The 20,369-nt window shown below is 52.2% G+C and overlaps 1 protein-coding gene across 9 annotated transcripts in view; it reads left to right on the top strand.

Moving 5' to 3' along the window:
* SHROOM2 (shroom family member 2) overlaps window positions 1-19,865 on the top strand; it is a 135,124-nt gene extending 115,259 nt beyond the window's left edge. For 5 of the 9 annotated variants that reach the window (XM_025857547.2, XM_073902117.1, XM_073902118.1 and 2 more), the window contains 5 exons: window positions 259-939; window positions 6,229-6,753; window positions 7,931-8,102; window positions 13,873-14,145; window positions 17,043-17,309. In XM_025857547.2, coding sequence (XP_025713332.2) covers window positions 259-939; window positions 6,229-6,753; window positions 7,931-8,102; window positions 13,873-14,145; window positions 17,043-17,309 — 1,918 coding nt within the window. Of the gene's footprint in view, window positions 1-258; window positions 940-6,228; window positions 6,754-7,930; window positions 8,103-13,872; window positions 14,146-17,042 lie in introns of all 9 variants that reach the window. The other 4 variants (XM_073902123.1, XM_073902122.1, XM_073902121.1 and 1 more) reach the window with 3 other exon arrangements.
* Window positions 19,866-20,369: the final 504 nt, after the last annotated feature.

The following is a 20,369-nucleotide window of genomic DNA, read 5'->3' as shown; positions in this document are numbered from 1 at the left end:
GTATGTGTGCATGTGTTTTTAATACTTCCCATCCTTTGACATGGCGTGCCAACATCCAGCCTGATGTCGTCCAGCATGTGTTTGGATTGTGTCTCTTGCATTACAAATTGCAGCGGAGACAGGTGTGGGAAAACTTTGTATATGAATTTAATTCCTTAGAATGATCTCAGAAGATTATCGAGATCTGGGTTCTAGTCCCATTTGGAGAGAAGATGTTACTTGGAATCATTTGCTCATTTTTATACTTTCTCCCTCTAGACAAGCAGATGCCCAGGGTCCAGAAGCCTGTACGACAGCACAGCAGGACTCTCAGAAGCCGTCCCAGCTCTCTAAGCCACCTCCCACCTGGGAAGCTCCAGAGGTGCCCCAGGAGGCCCGCAGCCGAGCGGGGACCCTACCTCGAGATTACAGATACCCAGAGGAAACGCTCGGCCCAGGACCACACGTGCCGAGCGTCCCCGAGGCCCTGCACACTTGGGGGCAGGACCCGAGGCCCGTGAACACTGCACCGCTCCCCAAGAAGCCAGCCCCACAGAGGCCACCGCCGCCCAAACGTGAACCCAGGCAACTCAAGGGCCTGGCTGGTGGCACACCTGGGGCCGCTCACCTAGGTGCCCCCAGCAGGCCCTTTCCCCCCCGGTCCCCGGAGGCCCTGGAGGCGTGCGTGGACCGCCTGTCCCTGTCCCACAGCCCCTGTGCCTTGGTGGAGAAGCTGAGCAGTGCGCAGCCCGAAGACGGTGTGAGGGCCTCTGGCGAGCACGGCAGGCGGCATGTAGATGAGCACACAGCCTGCCCTAAGCGTGAGGCCCTGCTCCCTTCCAAGTTCCGGCCCCTGCAGACGTCCGCCATGGAGACCTCTCGCTCCCCTTCTCCTCAGTTCGCTCCCCAGAAGCTGACAGACAAACCTCCCCTGCTGATCCAGGAGGAGAATTCTGCAAGGTACTACCCTGGGACAGTGGCCCTGTGCGCTTCCCCTTTTCTGAGCTCCCGCAGGAGGTTTGTGGTGCATCTTTCCTGGGTGGTGGACGCTGGGTACCTTGCTTCAGCTACACACGTTGGATTTTAAGTTGCCTCTGGGGACTGACTCCATGGGGGAGAATCCACAGCTCCAGTGGTCAGTTAGATTTTGAACTTGGTGGGGGGGCTGTCCTGTTCCACAGGAGCAAGGGGGATGTGATAGAGGTGGGGAGCCATCCCCGGTCCCTTTCACCCAAGGCCAGCATTGATATATGCATCATCCACAGGCATGTGCCCGTCAGCGCTCTGTGTTCCCTAAGCACCTGTTTGTAATCAGAATCCGGTTTAAACTAAGCAGGAGACCTTCAGGAGAAAATGGTGTTTTTCATAATGTCCAGTGTTTCCACGCTGTTTTTTCTTTTTCTTTTTGAAGATTTTCTTTATTTGAGAGAGAGAGTGCAAGTGAGCACGGGGTAGGGAGGGGCAAAGGGAGAGGCAGAGAGAGAGAGAGAGAGAGAGAGAGTCTCAAGCAGACTCCCCACTGAGCATGGAGCCCGATATGGGGCTCGATCCCAGGACCCTGGGTTCATGAGCCGAACCGAAACCCAAGAGTTGGCCGCTGAACCGACTGAGCCACCCAGGCGCCCCTCCACACTGTTTTTCTACGTCTTATGTGAAAAGCCAGGCTGGTATACGCTTTTTGTTAAAGCAGAGGAAACATCTATTCTAGTTCGTGGTGCTGGTGTTGCAATTTCAGGCACAGGATTGTCTGCCATGCCCGCTGGGACGTTGGTAAGCGTGGTCAGGCGGGGAGCTGACAGGAGCGCCGACTGTTTCCTTTTTCCCTCCTGCCTGAGGGCCTTTGAAGAAGTGAGAACTGGAAGAAGCGGAGAATTTTCATCTTGTTCTCTAGAGCAGTGGTTCTCAAGCTGGGGGAGGGCCGTTTTGCCCCGAGGGGACATCTGGCTGTGTCTGGAGAGGTTTTGGGTGTCACAGCTGAAGAGGGAGTGCTGCTCCTGGCATCTCGTGAACAGAGGTGAGGGATGCTGCTCCACATTCTGCGGTCCCCAGGTCCGCCCCGCAGCCGGGAATGCTCTGGCCTGGAATGTCCCCAGCTGTCCCACACGGCCGCCAACAGTCACATGGGGCCGTGGGAACGTCCGTTAGTGAGAAATATAATAAATCCCGCGCGTCATTCGGAACAGTGTGCAGTTGGTGGCACCGGTAACCGGTTGTTTCCATCGTTCCCAGAAAGGTCTACTGGACCCTCCTGTTCTAGAGTCTCAAGCTCTTCTTTTTTTTTTTTAACTTCAAAATGTCTCCGCAGAGAGGACATTGCTGGTATCATCCTGTGTGTCCAAGTGTGACATTGTACCCACAGCTGCGCTTTATGTCGTTTACGATGTGGGTGTCACTGAAACGTCCTTGCCGTGGCAGGTGACATTGTAAGCTGTGAGAGGAAGGAAAGGCTGTACAGTGGTCTGTGGTGGGGCAGGTATGTGACAGTGTTGCAAGCGAGCCAGCCTCTGCCCCTCCATCCTGCGTCCTGCGGAGCTAGCGTGAGGAGCATGGGCCCCTCGGACAAGCACCGCCACGTGCCCCACGGTGCTCCCGACCTGTGTTCGCTCTAGAAGCAGGCAGTAGCTTTCATTTTCCCTTGCCTGAAGCAAGTGTTGATTTTCTCATTCTGTCTGTCCTGTGAGCTAGAGAGGGATTTCGGTAAGCTGCGACGATACTATAGAAGATCCTGGCGGGGGTTGGGGGGGCGGGGGGGCCTGGGGGGTCTTTGGGGACCCACGGTATTGAGTTTTCTCATCCGCCATGCCCTTGGGGCCAGAAAGCGTTGGCTTTGCAGTATGTCTCTTGCTGTACAAGTGCTCACAGAGAGCTTGAACTCTGGTCGGCATCTGGACCCATCCCCAAACACGTCCTCTCTGCTCTTCTCGGGAAGCACTGGGAGGCACAGGGTGGCCGTGCTGCTTCCGAAAGTTACTACCAAGGAAGTCGCTCATAGGGGACTCAATTACCGTTCCCCACGGTGTGTGCTGTCAATCAGTCCTGGTGTGAAAGCGTGGAATCCCAGTGACCGACGAGACAAAGGAGAAGCCAGGGCCCAGGGGTCCTGGCTCTGCTCGGTGTCCACAGTCAGCGACCGACAGGTCCGCAAGGAAAGCGTGCCCGGGGCAGGGCTTCCCTCGCTGCCTGTCACTTGAGCTCGGCTCAGAGATACTGTTCTTGCCCTGCCCTCTGCCGACTTCGGAGTTCTGGAGCTTGAGATGCTCACCTCCTCTCCCTCCGCGTCTGGTGTCTCCCTCCTTCCAGTTACCCCTCGATCACGAATGTGCGTGTGCCGGCCACCTGCCGGGGTACCCGCCGGGGGGCAGGGCAGGCTCCCACACTCACGCACCTGCTGAGCAGTTCCCGTGGGCCAGGCGCCGAGCTGCTGAGACCAACAGGGTGCAGCATTCCTTCCCTCTGGGGAATTTCTGAACGGGCATTCATGTTCCCCCCTCCCCCAAAATGCATCAACTCTTGTCCTGAAACTAGGTAGCTTACTTTCAAATCTTTAAAAGTTCTCTCCGGGTTTCTGGTTGAAACTACAAAATGGAGGCGCTGGCCGGCAGCATCTCTGGCGGTGGCCAGTGACAGGGATTTGATCACCCCCAGAAGCGTTCTCAGGAGCGATTTCCCAAGAGCCTGTTCCCATTTGGGAGCAGACAAGCATAGAGTGCCGGTTCGGCTCCCTCACGGCCACGTGCACAGCCTTAGCGCCGTCACCTCGAGCCTGTGCGTTTGCGAGTCTCCTGAGTGGGTCGTGGAGTTCCCGCGAGCCGGCGCGGCGTGCAGCTGCCGGGCTCCCTCGGCAGTGGGCGTGAGTGGAGCCGCGTGGGGCGCTTGCTGCCGGGGCCGGGCTCCCGTGGGCAGCAGGCGCTTTGAGAGCAGCCACGGGGCACCCCACCTTCTCCGTCCCTCTGCTCTTGCCTGTTGGTTAGGAATTGATGAGCTCTGGTTGCGGTCAGGTCTAATCTGTTGTGTTTTGTCCTGGCTTTGAAGTAAAAATTCATCAGACTTTTTTTAAATGTGGAAGTCTGGACAGTTTTTCGAGAGGAGAGACCAGGTGTGCTTAGAGAAGATACTAGAGATGCTTTGCTGAAAAGTGTAGGTCAACGTGTGAAGAACGTGTTTTCATTGTGTTCTTTTTTTCGTGTCCTCCTGCCCTGGAAATCCAGTTTCTCCACAAGTGGGAGAAGATAAATAGAGGTGGACTTAGGAGTCAGTACGAGGGCGGTGCCTGGCTGGCTCAGTTGGGAGAGCATGGGACTCTTGATCTCAGGGTCGTGAGTTCAAGCCCCACACTGGGCATAGAGCTGACTTGAAAAAAAAAAAAATTCAGGGTGAGGGACGATGGGTACTAAGGAGGGCACGTACTGCATGGAGCACTGGGTGTTATACGCAAACAATGAATCATGGATCACTACATCAAAAACATGATGTGATGTATGGTGATTGACATAGATAGATTAGATAGATAGATTAGATAGATAGATAGATAGATAGATAAATTTGGTGATAGGTGGTCCAGGTTTCTAGGTGTGGAATGAAAGGAATGCAGAGGGGTTCTTGTCTCTCTGTCTTTGCTTAGATAAGATGCCAAAAGTTTCCTTCTGGAGTTTAGCACATCTAAATGGCATTTTCTACAGAGCTGGGCCTTTTAAAATTTATTCACAAAGAAGGCATTAGGCGAGGACTGTACATGAATACCTAGATAAAACATCTAATGATTTCTACTGGAGGAGAGACGAGAATACAAAATTATTTTGGCCTGTGCAGCGCAGTGAACAGGGAAAAGAACATAATGTGTTCCCCGCTGCCAGATAAAAGGCAAAGAAAAGCATTTAATTTAGAACACTGGAGCATTCCTTGTGCTGCACAAAATTCGGTCCATTAGGATCACGTTGTAGAAATGATCTTAGCCCACTAAGTTAGAAACAAGTACTTTGGCTTCATGATTTTGACTTGATTTTCCTTCCCTTGTGGGCACCAGCAAATGGCTCTCTTTCTCCAATATGTCCTTTAAAAAATAACTTGAAACAGAGTTTTGTCTCGGTGGCCCTGGTCCCACAGGGTCCCTGGGTGTGGTCCAGCAAGGTGTAGCTGAGGGCACCAAGCGGCATTCAGGGTATCCTGCATGAAGCCCCATCACACCGACCAGTTCCGTGTTGTCTCTCTTCCGTGTGGGTCCTCCCCAGCTCCTTTCACTGCGAAACCTTCTTTATTAATTTTTTTCTTTTCTTTTTTTTTTTTGTTTTTGTTTGTTTTTTGTGTTGTTTTCTTTTTTTTTATTTAGAGAGCATGTGCGAGCAGGGGGGCAGGGAGGGGCAGGGGAAGAAGAGAGGGAGAGACAATCTCAAGCAGGCTCCACACCCAGCGCAGAGCCCCACGTGGAGCTCAGTATCACGACCCTGAGATCATGACCTGAGCCGAATCAAGAGTCAGGCGCTCAACCAACTGAGCCACCCAGGTGCCACCCCCCGTCTTTTTTTTTTTTTTTTTTTTTTAAGGAAAAGTGTGTCCTCAGTGAGTCACTTAAACTAATGCAGAAGTGGTGTGCCCTGTGTTTGCTGCCAGATCCTTGTGTGGCTGGTTTGAGAAGCCGTGTCAAGGGTGGCTTGAAGTGGTGGAAGGCAGGTGGAGGGTGACAGCCGGTGCACACAGCACGGGAGGAAGCTTCAGATTGGGGCCAGCGGATGCATGGTGCTCAGTGTCCACACTCAAAACATGGCCGCTCTGTAGGGAAGTCCTCCCGCGGCCCCAGAACCACACAGGCCCCCGTGGGTGTGCACTGGCCCTGCTTTGAGACTGTCATGACAGTTCTGTTAGAGAGGCCTGTCTGTCGCGGCTTTCCCCGCCCAAAGATAACGTCACTGAACAGGGCTTGTGAATGTGTGCACGATGGCTGGCATGAAAACGAGGGCCCAACCATCTACCTCTCAGTCAGTAAGCCCAGGGATCCAGCCTCAGGCGTCTGTAGCTGTGTGGGTGACTTTGAAAATTGGAAGGTGCCCCAGACGCTCAAGGGCAGGAAATGGAGCCTCCTCCACCTCCATTCCCCATCCTCGGTCGTGGGATTGTAGAGGTTCTCCCTCCACTGCAGTGGCCCGCACGTCCCCCAGCCGTCAGGGCAGGCGAGGGACCGGCCGGTTTCTGTGCCGGGGAGCAGTCCGTATGGGGGCTCACTTTGTTTTCAGCACACGGCTCTTGTCTTTCCAGAATTGAGCGGGTGATGGACAACAATACCACGGTGAAGATGGTGCCCATCAAGATTGTGCACTCGGAGAGCCAGCCTGAGAAGGAGAGCCGCCAGGGCCTGACCCGCACTGCCGAGCTGCCTGCACTACCCAGCGGGCTGGAGAAAGACCAGATCAAGACACTCAGCACGTCCGAGCAGTCCTACTCGCGCTTCTGCCTGTACAGCCGCCAGGGTGCTGAGCCCGAGCCCCAGCGCCCCAGCGCCCCAGCGCCCGGCACCAAGGACAGCGGGGCCTCTCCCTCCGGCCTCAGCTACGTGAAGGCCAAGGAGAGGACAGCCGAAGACCTGAAATCGGAAGAGCTGGCCCGGGAGATTGTGGGGAAGGACAGGTCCCTGGCCGATATCCTGGACCCCAGTGTGAAGATCAGAACCACCATGGACCTCATGGAGGGCATCTTCCCCAAAGACGAGCACCTGCTGGAAGAAGCTCAGCAGCGCCGGAAGCTGCTCCCCAAAGTCCCGTCTCCGAGAAGCATGGAGGAGAAGTGAGTAAGGCTGCCTTCCGTTCTGCAGCTGGCCGAGTGTGCTTCTGCCCTCTCCGCAGCTCTCAGGCTTCAGGGGGCAAGGGGCTGGTCCACGGATCTGTTTTCGTGATGGCTTTTCGGGGGCACGTTTTCATAAGCACTGCCCACTGCTTGTAGACCATGTTGGCTGTTTTGTGACCCTCCCAAAAGAGCCACTGAGGCCTGTTCCTGCAGATGCCACCTTGGGGGCCTGGAAAGATGTGAAAATACCACAGTTCCTGCGCATTCTTAGCTTGAGGCCAGCGTGGTTCAGGGTGATGCCCATGGGCTCCTTTCTCAGAAGACCACGCTTCTCAGCTGGGACACTGTCTCTCCTCTCCCCCTCCCCCCCCCCCAGCCCCAGGGGACAGTTGGCAATGTCTAGAACGTGTTTAGTTGTCACACCTGGGAGGTACTGCCAGCATCCTGTGGGTGGAGACCGGGGAGGCTTTCGACAGCCTCCCGAGCCCAGGACGCCCCCATAGCAGAGAAGGCCCCGGATGTCCGTCCGTGCTTACGAAGGAGGCTTTGTGCTCCTGGTTATGGAGCACAGTGAGTGGGTGCGTTGCCATGGGTTGCTAGACCGTGCTTTGCAGCCTGTCGCATTCACGGGCTGCCTGCACGGGCCTGCGTGGTGGCATCTGCCCTGGTGGTGTCCACCGTCTCCATAAGCACTCTTCACGGACAGTAGGTGGGAGCGCCAGTGAAATGCAGCACAGAGGGACAACGGGGGTGAGGCGGACCCGACCATGGGGCACGGACGTGGCGGCAGGTAGAAAGGCGCAGGTTGCATTTAGGACCTTGAGGCCTCTCTTACAGGTAGCTGTGTGCGCATACTCCTCGTAGACCTCAGGCTCCTGGCGAGAGCTCTCCCTCTACTCCGTTCCCTCCCAGGGGGAGATTTTTAGACATCCTGTTTACTTGACCTTTTCCCCTTTTTAAAAAACTGTATTCCGTAGACTCGAGAAGTATCCATTTGGCGACACATTTTTTTTTAGATCTGTCACCTACTCCCCTGCCCCCTTTGGCTGTCTCTTGCCCCTGGCTCTTGTCCTGGGGTTGGCACCACCGTTTGCTTGTCACAGAGCAGGCCGTGGGCCGGAAGGAGGTGTCTGGGCATGGAGTCACGGCCGATTCAAGTTCTGACCTTGTTCCCCAGGAGAGAGGAGCCGGCCGTGCTGGTGGCCGCGTCCCTCGCTACCAACTCGACCTACTACAGCACGTCGGCCCCCAAGGCAGAGCTGCTGATTAAGATGAAGGACCTACAGCAGCAGCAGGACCCAGAGGACGACTCGGGGAGTGACTTGGACCACGACCTGTCGGTGAAGAAGGTAGGAAAGCCCGTTGTCAGTGACGGCGTGCTCAGAGGCAGGCAAGGGGCAGTGTGGGCCTGCGCCACGTGTCCAGGGGCCTTTGTGTTCAGCTTTTGTGCAGGACAGTGACATTTGGGACAGCAGTAGTAAGCCCTTCGTGACCAAGTTCTTCCACAATTGGGCCTTTTCCCTCACGGTCTCTTTGCCATCTTTTTTTTTTTTTTTTTTTTTTTAAATTTATTTTTTTTTAGAGAGAGAGAATGAGCAAGAGAGAGAGCACAAGCCAGGAGGAGCGGGAGAGGGAGAAGCAGACTCCCCGCGGAGCAGGGAGCCCGATGGCGGGGCTCGATCCCAGGACCCTGGGACCATGACCTGAGCCGAAGGCAGGCGCTTCACCGACTGAGCCACCCAGGCGCCCCTCTTTACCATCTTTGTATAGTAAGATCCAAGGTCATATTAAGTGGGTACCATTCTCATTCAGAAAGTTCAATTGACATGGCCCTTCTATCCCATTTAAAATCTAGGGGACTAGGGCACACACTCGTGCTCACTTGCTCTCTTTCTCTCAAATAAAATCTTTTAAAAGAGAAATAAAAATAAATTCTGGGGACTTAATTGTATGACCTCTAGCAACTCACATGTTCTCCCTGCCTTCCCTGAGCGGGAGCTTACGTTCAGCCAACACAAAAACATATATACCTAATACACTGTCAGCTCACTCCAGCCCGTGGACCAGGCGTGGCCCACCACCTGCTTTGATAAAAGACCTGTTATGGAAACACAGCCACACTGATCTGTTTATCTGTGTGCTCTGGTGACTTTTACACCATAGCAGCAGACTTAAGTGGTCGCCCCTGACCGTGCGGCCTTTGGAGCTGAAGGTCTTCACTGTCTGGCCCTTTACGGAAGGAGTTTGCCAACCCTCAGCGTAGTACCTTGCATGGTAAGAGAATTAAAACGCGATCAAGGAATGGAGCAAAACAAAGGAGTGTGATTATAGAGGGCCCCGGTGAGGGGCTGACTGAGCAGTGACCTGGGTGGTGTGTGCAGGGTGAGCCGCATGGGTGTCTGGGTGCGCTGCAGGGACAGGGGCCTGCCAGCGCTAAGGTCCTGAGGTGGGAGCCGCACGACATTTTGGAGAAGCAGCAGGGGCCAGTGGTGGGAGCTGTGTAGACGAGGAATGCCTCCATCGGAGATTGGAGATGAAGTCGGAATGAGGTCGGGGACTAGTGAGTGCCCATGAGGTTGTGCTAGGGACAGAATTACTGCTATCAGTGTCAGTGTCATTACCACTATATTAGCCTTAGATCTTCGTGATATGTCAGCATGCCAGACCTGTGCCGTCTAGGGGATTACCTGTTTTTTTGTAGGAAGGCCTCAGCATTAAAGGGATGAGGGACTTGCCAAAGAAAGTCTGTCTCAGAGGGGACCATATACTGTTTATTCCAAGGGCTTGAGCCCGTCTAGTAGTAGGAAAAGGAAAGGAGGGAACCAGCATTTTGTGAATGCGTTCCATATGCTCAGCACTTTGGAAAAGGGCTTTCATAAAAAACACTAATTTTTTTTTTTTTTAACAAGAATCTTTGCAAAAGATTTTGCTGGAAGTCTGCTTGTATCTTCAGTGGTTTAAAAAATACCACGGGTTGATTTCAGATATAATAGAAGAAATATCGTGACCCATGCACAGAAGAAAATTACTTTCAGTTTGGGAAACAGTAGCTTTTTGGTTCAAGGAATTGAAGGAAATGTAAGAAAAGCACTTTGGTCCTGGCTTAGGATTGCATTTTCTGTTGTGGTTGATGTTGTTGTTTTTTAAATAAAGAATCAAAAATGTTTTTAGTTCCTCTCATAAAACTAGAAAAAAATGTACACTTTGCACAGTTCTAATTCAGTCCTGGCCGTAGATGTAGATGACTGTGCGCTTTACGATGTGCCCTTGTTCCTCGTGCTGTGATGAATTTGAGGGGCTCCCTTCGTCTCTGTGGCACTTTCTCGTTTTGCTTTTGGGAGGCACAAGATGCTGGGGCACTGCCTCCCCTCAGATGGCTGCTTTGGGATTCAGATGACTCCCTGTGGGGTCCTTGGGTGCCTCAGTCGACTAGGCGTCTGCCTTCGGCTCAGGTCATGATCTCAGGGTCCTGGGATCGAGCCCCGCATCGGGCTCCCTGCTCAGTGGGGAGCCTGCTTGCTTCTCCCTCTCCCTCTGCCCCTCCTCCTGCTCATGCTCTCTTGTCTCTCAAATAAATAAATAAGTAATATTTTTAAAAGAGAGAGAGAGGTGAATCTCTGTGAACTTGCCTCCTGACAGTGTGCCTGCCCCACCCACCCCCCGTGACTAAACTCTTAAGTGGACCGACATATTTTGCTCAATATGCACCTGTCGAGTGATTACACCATCAATGGCAAGTGCTAGAGGTCACAGTTCTGCGCCGTGTTAGTGACTCAGGAATCCCGCTTTTCAGCTTGGTTTGACAAAGGCAATGGCTGCCCTGTGTTTGCAGCCTTCCTTCCAAGTCACACAAGTATACTGTGTCATGTGGTTGTGCGATGTGTGCACAGGGGAAAGGAGGAAGTGCAGGGGGGCCGTGACGGTCGAAGAGCAAGACCCCGAGTCCTCTGTGTGCCGGACATTCCCCGAGGGGCCTCGGCTGTCATGGTCACAGCATCCCCGTGTGCTCACAGAGCCAAGTGCCGAAGCCGGTGAGCCCACGTTTTAGGAGACTAAGGACACAGGCAAGAGAGAACGGAAGGCCCCGTGCAGGCAAGCAGTGAGAGCGTTCTGGTGTCTGTTTGGAAGCATTATGCTGGGAAGGCTCATAAATACGTTTTTGTGCGTGGGGTGGCCCAGGCAGACTCTGCTCAGAAAGTGCCCTGGTGGAGTTATATAGAGGTTCTTCAGGAGAACCAAACACACTCATTGGTCAACGTCTAGAATCTCTGAGGGTTACGGTTTCTCTCTGGACCCAAGAGGTAGGCGCAAGGCCCAGAGAGGAAACACCTCATTTTCCCATGGAGTGCGACAAAAGTTAGGTGTCTGGGGCCATCTGAACAGAGGTAAGAAGCCGCGTTGCACCTGCTGTGAGCCTTGGGGGCTGGTCTCTGCCACCAGTCGCTCTCAGCCCAGGCCTCCCCAAATGCCACAGGCTGCAGAATGGAAGCAGATGGGCTTGCGAGAGCCTCATCTGATGTGGCGCGTGAAGGCTTCTGCACCCAGGCTGGTGCTGAGAGTGATTATTTCCTGTGCTGCCGGGGCCAGGCCTCATCCCAAGATCTTTGAAAGTCAGTGTCTGTGCTGCTTATAATGACCCTTTAAGGAAGAAGGGGTGGGTGTTTCTAATAAAAACTTATGCAAGACCTATAAAGCAATCAAAGGAATTTGGGCTCCTTCCAGAACACCCAGTTTCAAGTTAGCTCAGCTGATACTGCAGGTTTGAAGGCACGTTTTCATGCATTGGCCTGAAATCTTCGTTACGATGATTGTGGAAGAATAAGGACACCGAAGAATTACCAGTAACACCGGCCAGGCCTCATACATCCACGATCCTCTAATTGCTTGAGGTATTCATTCAGGTTAGGGTTGGCTTCAGGCAAGAATTTGGAATCCATCCCTATAATCTGTTTTCTGTTTCTCCCTCAAGTAACTAATATGTGCAAAAAAGCCATCTTAGCTGTGGGATTCGAAGTTGATTTAAAGCATCTTGCCCAACAGGCAGGTCCACAGAGACACAGGGACACAGATACACAAGCGTGAGCACACTCAGACCCCCGCACTCATCATCAGCATCAACATCAATGAAATGGTAGACGCGCACGGTTTTAACTGACCGAGGGAAGAAAATGCCTTAACTTCCTGAGCAGCCCTGAGGAAAGGCCATGGCTTTCGGATCTGCGGGCTAATTTTTATGTATTTGTGTGGACCCGTAAATGCTAGATGGATATTCTCCGTCAGTGCCTCGTCCTGAGACAGAGCCGCCACGTGATCAGCTCCTACAAAGCATGCCGTGCTATGCTCGTGGTTCAGCGTGTCTTTCCTGCCGAGGTTGGACTTTTCCCACCTACATAGTTATCGGGACAGGTGGTCTGGACCTGACTGTTGTGTGTTCAATCAGGGCAGCTTCTCGCCGCTCACTCCCAGTATTGCTGACCCCTGCTGAGTACGGGGCACCCACTGGGGGCTGCTGGGCTGCGACCACGTGCAGGGATTTCATTCGGTGTTCACATCAGTCCTCGAGGTGGGGGTTTCTGTTCTGCATGGAGCTGTGGACACAGTCCTGGAGAGCATCAGGAGGCTTTGCTCCCTCCAGGCGTGTGCCTTCTCTCCCCCAGGCTCTGCAGGCTCCATCTGGGGTCGGAGTTTATAAACTGCCCTGGGACAAAGGACAGCGGTACGGGTGACTTCCATAGGTCCGCTTTGCATAGTGTTGCTTGTTACAGCAGAGTGAGCTAAAAATCCTGATTGGACTTGAGTGTTTCAAATGGTACCATCTTCATTCAGGTTAGTGCACCTGCGTGCTGTTGGTTCTCAGTCTCTTTCGGGGGGCTAGCCCAGCGGAGTGCTGGCGTCACGTTGGCTCTTCGGAACTCACCAGGTGGGGGCCAACAACCCATCGGTTCTGCTCCGGGCAGACCTCATGGCAGAGAGACGTCCATGATCATCAGCCAGTGGTTTTTTTCCCGGGCAGGGCTCACCCGTGGTTCTCCCTGAGAGCCATCCCCATGATTCTTCCCATATATAACAGGAGGTGGATGTCTTTGCCACTCAGGTCAGGCCATCTGGTGCCACATCACTTTAGGTGGGCGGCCGAGGTATATGTTTTGGTTTTTATGTTTGCCCTTTAAAAACTAATCATTTAAAGGGCCGGTGGGAGAGGAGAGTGGGGAGTTCGTATTGAATAGAGCTTCCGTTGGGGAACATGACAAAGTTCTGATGGTGATGGTTGCACAACCACGTGGACGTACTTAATACCACAGAGCCGGACACTGAAAAGTCGGTAAAATGACCAATTGTCTTCTGTAGATTTTGCCATATTAAAAAAAATGAGTAACTTATTTGCACTTTGGTCATATTCAAGTCAGGTTTCTCTAAAGGACTTTTAATTTTACTGATAGCCCTTTATTTGTTTTAACTTTTACTGCTTGCTCTGTGTAGAACATACTTTTTCATCATGGAATTCAGTACTGGGCATGAGACTCAGTCGCTTTTGTACATGAGTCTTTAAATGGGAAAATTCCGGGGCGCCTGGGTGGCTCAGTCGTTAAGCGTCTGCCTTCGGCTCAGGACGTGATCCCAGGGTCCTGGGACCGAGCCCCACACCGAGCTCCCTGCTCAGTGAGGAGTCTGCGTCTCTCTCTCTCTCTCTCCCTCTCTCTCTCTCTCAAATAAATAAATAAAATTTTAAAAATATAAATAAATTGGGAAGTTCCAAAGTATGAAGCACAAAGTGTCACGTGGGCCCTGAGATTCCTGGCAGAGGTAAAGAGTGACATGAGGTTTTACTGTGAGTAGCCCCGGAGGGCCAACTCCTGCATTGTCTTCGAGGATACTAACAGGCTGAGAACAGGGTGTTTTGTTTTATTTCTCAATTAAATGCCAGTGATGTCACCAGGAGTTATCCTTCCCCTGGTCTTAGAAATCCTCTATTGTTTGATGCAGAGTAAACTCTTACCCAGTTCAGCTGAATTCCATGCAGATCCCTTAGGTGAGACCACAGGGGCTGCCGCAGCGGCTAGACAAGCCGGGTTGGGGCCACCCTAATGAGTGTTTGCACGCCACCCTGTGTCCTCACAGCAGGAGCTCATCGAGAGCATCAGTCGCAAGCTGCAGGTGCTTCGGGAGGCCCGAGAGAGCCTGCTGGAGGACATCCAGGCCAACAGTGCACTTGGGGACGAGGTGGAGGCCATTGCCAAAGATGTCTGCAAACCCAACGAGTTTGACAAGTTCCGAATGTTCATTGGGGACCTGGACAAAGTGGTGAACCTTCTGCTGTCGCTGTCCGGCCGCCTGGCCCGCGTGGAAAATGCCCTCAATAATTTGGATGACAGTACTTCTCCTGGTGACCGGGTAGGTACAGTGTGGGAAGGCGTGCGCGGGGTGCTGTGAGTTCACACCGTGAAGCCTCACACAGCTCCTAGGCAGCCCATCCAGAGCTCTCCATCTCTTTCCGTGGAACTGACACAAACAGGTGCTGCTGGGGCACACGGGGCCTTGAGCACCGTTGTCATTGGACGGCAGGGCTGCTGTGATGTTTGGGAAAACTGGGGGTTCCTTGTGACATCTTTTCATCCGTTCCCAGTGATCCTTACTAATAATAATAACGGTCTCTTCCTCAGAAGTCTTTTTCACTTGACTACATGGAAGTGGCGCTCGGCTACTCTGACAGATTACAAGCACTCAGTGGTCATGGAATTCAGTGTTGTTGCTGCTTTTAACAGGAGTTCACACGGCAGTCTGGAAGGAGCCGAAGGACTGTCTGCCTTTTCTCCCTTTCTTTCTTTTTAAGATTTTATTTATCTGTCAGAGAGAGAGAGAGAGCACAAGCAGGGGGAGCTCAGGCAGAGGGAGAAGTAGGCTTCCTGCAGAGCAGAGAGCCCGATGCGGGGCTCGATCCCAGGACCCTGGAATCATGACCTGAGCCGAAGGCAGACGCCTAACGACTGAGCCACCCAGCTGTCCCCCTTTTCTCCCTTTTTTGAGGTGTGCAGCTTGGAACATGTCTCTTGGTGGGTTTACGTTTCGGTTTTTCACGTGCAAAATACAGGAAGTAATATCTACCTCATTGGCTTTCCTTCCTGGGTCAGATAATCAGCAAAACGTTGAGTTTGATTCAGTGAGTAGGCCGTCAGACGATCATCTTTATTATTAATAAGACTCCTTAACTTCTCTGAATGGGGAACAGAAGAGGCACCCCTCTCCCTTACTCCACGTGAGAGTGGTGTCAGCCACATAAATCTTCTAGAGAGTGCCTTTCAGACCAATGTAGCTCTGTGCTTAGCTAAGTAACTACCATTTGAACATACTATATAAGCATTTAAGAAAAACTGGGACCCTTGGGTGATGTTCAGATTCCATATTGCTGTTTTCCCCCTCTTTGCCAGGTGTATCTGAAAAGAGGAAAATAACATGAACAGGAAGGAGAGATTTATTTATATGTTAACTGGCATATTCTCAAGTATTGATTTAAGGGGAAAAGTGGTATGGTCTTTGCAGCTCAACCCATCTTTAATCCATCTTTCCCCCTCTGTGTGTGCAACGGACAAAGACTTTATTTAGACTTTAGGGATGATAGGGGCCCCTGGGTGGCTCAGTCGGTGAAGCGTCTGCCTTCAGCTCAGGTCATGATCTCAGGGTCCTGGGATCGAGTCCCGCATCGGGCTCCCTGCTCAGCGGGGAGTCTGCTTCTCCCTCTCCCTCTGCCTCTCCCCCATCCATGCTCTCTCTTTCTCTCAAATAAATAAATAAAATCTTTTTTAAAAAAAAATTGAGGGGATGCTAGAAGGAGTCACAACAGTAAGGACCATGCCGGTGGTCCTCCTGGATACCAGACTGTAGACAACCGTACATTGGTGGCCCCCACCACATCCTGGGGTCCCTCCGAACGCGGTGTCTCATTGCAGTGGTCCAGTGTCCAGCATAGCCGCCTTTGGAGGAGAGTCTGTCAGGCAGTCGCAGCTTGGGGAAGCTAAGGTTTTCAGAGACAGACATGGTAGCCAGTTAAAAGACGCAGAGGGAGGTTTTATAAGGCTCCCTCCATCTTTCCACATAGAAAATGAATACGTGGGTTGAAGCAGACACGTCTGGTCCTCCCCCCAGTCTCTGCAGCCCCCTGTCACCGCTCAGCCCAATTGATTTTAACAGCCCAAGCGGACTTCTAGAATCCGTTAACATCTGTTTTCCTTTGCATTGGAACAAACTTGCCTTGCCTCCCCTCTTTCCGTGCAAACTCCGTGTCTGTTAGTTTGACGCGGAGATGGAGGTGTCCCACGGGGGTGGGCAGGATGCCCCGCACGGCGGTGTGGTCCGGGGTACGTCCTGGAAAGCCGCAAACCAACAGCGCTCTTCCTGCGCGTGGGCATTTTTCAAGGCGCCACCGTGTCCTAGATGCTCATGTGTGGCTGTCGGTAACTGCCCGTGGCCAACTTGCAGGGTGGCGGAACACCAGAGTGGCTGTGCGGGTGCCCAGGTGAAGGTCACACCGAGGACACGAACCCCCAGCCTCCCCCGGCTGACGACTGGAAGACATTTCATGCGTTCAGCTCTTCCTTTCCTAGTTTTCATTAAACTCGGAGATGGTCGGGACAGTTCGGTGTGTGTTTTGTAAGCAGAGAGAATGACTCTGAGTGCCACGTTTGGGGACTGGGGTTGTCTGTGCACCCCCCCCCCCAGGGCAGGATGTTTGTAAGGAGCCAGGGAGTCTCCCCCATTGCCCTGCATCTCTCCTGCCTGTCCTCGCTCCCTCACCTGTGTGCTTCTGTGAGTTTGCCCAGAGGCTTTAGGAATCCTGCCAGAAGGGTTTAGGAATCCTGCTCTGGAAGTTCTTTAGAATCTATTCCTTTTGCCGACTTCCCCGCAGTCTTGTCACAGACAGGTCTCTGACCCACCTGGGATCCCTAAGTCCTGTATACCTTTCAAGCTTCTCGAAAGTCTGTAGTTGTCTGTGGCTGGACTGCTCTTCTCATCACGGCTGTTTCTCTGAGCCCTTCAAGGCCAAGGCTGCTGGGAAGACGTGGAAGCGCGACAAGCCTGGGAGCGCTTACGGGAGGGCTGGGGCCAGAGCCTGCTGGGGCCACCGAGTGCGCTCCGCCCCCACCTTAGGTATTCCCGTGTGGACGCCATGGGATCTCTGGTCCCTGACTTCGGTGTCACAGCCCCCAGACCTGCTGGCGTTGTCGAGCTGTCGGCCGCAGCTCCTGCTGTAGCCCTGCTCCTCAACGGGCTCGTTTCGCTTTCTCTCTCCACAGCAGTCGCTGCTCGAGAAGCAGCGGGTGCTCATCCAACAGCACGAGGACGCCAAGGAACTGAAGGAGAACCTGGACCGCCGGGAGCGCATCGTGTTCGACATCCTGGCCAGCTACCTCAGCGAGGAGAGCCTGGCAGACTACGAGCATTTTGTGAAGATGAAGTCCGCCCTCATCATCGAGCAGCGGGAACTGGAAGATAAGATACACCTGGGCGAAGAGCAGCTCAAGTGCTTGTTCGACAGCCTTCAGCCCGAAAGAGGCAAATAAGAGGGGCCTTCCCTGGTGGGGGACAGAGACTGGCCCTGGGAGCTCCGTTCCTGAGGATGCAAGTAGAAACCCCAGCCTGTATTTATAATCTCCTGTAGCGCAAATCCTCCGGTAGCAAAATGGCTGTTAGGAAAGCAATAACTTCCGTGTGTGTTTGCGATGGTTTATTTAATTTTTTAGTTTCCCTTTTGAATGCGGAGCAGAATGTCGCACCGTTAGCCGCTTTTCCTTTGCAAGTTAGCGCACATGGCAGCGGGCTCCGGTGGACAGCGACTTGGTGCAGTCTAGACTGTGGGCTCTGGTCGCATGGTGCATGCAAGGGGTCGTTTTCACGGGTAGGTCCGCCCTTCCTCCCATCTTCACATCCTGAAGCAACCGCTCGGGAAGGAAGCTGAGCGAGTCTGTAAGGTGCATGAGAGGGGAAACCCTGGCGCACGTCTTGTCCTGTGATTCATCCAAAGCATGGGCTGCCACGTGTGCTCCCTGTTCGTCCGGTGGTGTGGACCACTCGTTGTCCCTCCTTCGTTGTCCCCCAGCAAAAACCACGATGATCTGTGATGCTCATGTATTAACATTTTGGAAAGGTAAATCGTTTCCGACTGGTGAAAAACCAGCTGTGAAACGAATAACCTACGTGTTGGGTTCACTCATTCTGAAATCGCCGCTTACAGAAATAGTGTGCATGCTTTAAAACACACGTACAAAACAAATAGCTTTAGTACTGGCATCATGGTTCAAGAGATGTTTCTCTGCAAAGTGAAATTAACTCGGTTCATAGTGTGTCCAGTAGTGTGATGTGCTTGCTAGACATCTGTTTCCTGAGACCAGTAGCAGATTTCCGAAATTACTTTTTCCCCAGAACACTTATTTAGTGTGCATAGGGTTTTTAATGATAATTGGCTATTGTCTCTTTAAATCTGCTACCAGGCCATAAGGGTTACATTCCATTTACTTGTAAGAACCTTTCCTCTGGTTTTTCAGAGGTCCTATGGACTCTACAACCCCTAAACCTGATCTTCTTCAGCCACAGAATTTATAGATTCTGTGCCCTTTTTACTGGTTGAAATGGCAAGATTCTAATGAAAGTCTGTTCGCTAAGAAAACACTGTCATGCTGTCCATTTCCAGTGGACAAGTCACAGAACTGGGAGAAGAGATTTGCCAATCACGTATGTGACAAAGGATCTATATCTAGAACATATAAAGAACTTTCAGAACTGCACAGTAAGAGAACAGACAGCCCAGTTAGAACGTGGGCAAGAGACTTAACTTGGCGCTTCACCAAAGAGGATATATGTACGCATGGCAAATCGGCACGTGGAAAGATGTTCAACCACCGATGGCTTGGTTATAACATATGTTTTATCTACGTCATTGCAGACCCGGTGTGCTGCTTACAAATGCTCATCTGATTCGGTGCCTGGTAAATGGCAGGAGAACCCCTTGGATAACTTCATGTTGAGGTGATACCTGCGTATTTGTTTGATCGAGGGATCTTTGAGTTTTCCTCGTATTGCCATAAAAGTTTTCCAACAGGTGGGGAGACGTCCCTTTGCCAGCAGTGACCGTGGCCTTACCAAAACACATGTGCACACCAATGTCTTAACTGACCGGTGTCTATACTTCCTGAGCCAGAGGGGGTGAGCTGGACTCCTGAGCCACAGCATGGATGTCTGTGCCCCCCATAGAGGGGTCCAAACTGGCAGGCTCCAGTAATGCAGGCAATAAACACTCTTTTTGGCAAACCCGCCCATGCCAAAAAGATAAATGCCTTTTCACAAGTTGTCATTCCTATTGAATTAAGCTATTTCTGACTTGAAAAATCCCCATTCTGCGAATGAAGTGTCCTCCTTCCCTCCCGGTGTAGCCCCTTACTGTGAAAACTGGTCACTTCAGAAAAGGTGAAGCTGGCTGTCCACGGACCTCCATCATTCTCCCCCAGGGGGACAACCACAGGAATTTGAGTGTACTTTGCTTTTAATTTGGACAAGGCTTTTATCTGCGATTCTCTCCCCTCAAATACAGTGTTGTGAATCATTTTGATGATAAATATGTAAAATGTGAATGGTAGAATTTATGTGTCTGTATCTAGCCTTTTGAGGTCTTTGGAGGACATTCTCTTATACATAGCAATGTAGAGTGCTCTACTACCCTTACAGCAAAGCACATGTCACCGTTACTGTCCTGTGCCCTTCCCCTGTTTGCCTCTTAAACATCTGGTTAGCGGGGACCCAGAGACTGCAGTGAGTCGGTGTACATACCTTTGTCTATAGATATATTATTGCATATACAACAACAATCTGGTGCTAATGTTCTGCCCTTGGCATTCTTAGGTGGTGGCTGATTCCTCCCCCCTCTGTCATAGCTCAGCTCTGGAATGCTCTCTATCACGAGATTTCAGTCAGGGGCATTGCCTGTGGCTTTTATCCTGCCTTCCACTGTGGAAAATGTGTACATATTTCATGCTCAGCGCTTACCACTTACCTCTCAACACATCGTCCTGCTTGACTTTAGAAAATAAATAGTGTCTTTGAGTGAACGGAGCATGTCTCTGATTTACCTATGTTACATCTTTTTTTAAGTAATCACGCTATCCTCACCATATGTCAAATCCACATAAATTGCGGGATTGATTATTTGTACGTGTGTCACTGTATGCCAGTGTAGCCATAGCCGTTGCCACGGTCATGCTGTGTGACAAGCAGCTGTGAAACCACATTGTGCGGTAAAGGATCTCTTTAGCTCATGAATTTGTAGACCGTGATACTCCCTGCTCCATGTGCCTGTCATCTTCGTCCCGGGACCAGCAGTCTGGCCTGGGGATGTCCGTGGCAGGCGCATGAGAGAACCAACGCAGGCACAAAGGTGTTATCTCACGGACCTGGTTGTATCACACCTGCGAACCTTCCACTGTGAATGCAAGTCCCGCAGCTGAACTCAGAGCGGTTGTGGGATGTGTCCCACCTCTTCCTTGGGAGGAGCCATGAAGTTATGTGGCAGAGTGTGGATACAGGGTGTGAAGAATCGGGGCCGGGGATGAGCTCCATCTCCCACACCAGTG

This window comes from Callorhinus ursinus, unplaced genomic scaffold (genome assembly GCF_003265705.2).
Source record: "Callorhinus ursinus isolate GAN/ISIS: 27379988/994484 unplaced genomic scaffold, GSC_fseal_2.0 scaffold16, whole genome shotgun sequence".
NCBI lineage: Eukaryota > Metazoa > Chordata > Mammalia > Carnivora > Otariidae > Callorhinus > Callorhinus ursinus.
This window is presented reverse-complemented; position numbering and strand designations above follow the sequence as displayed.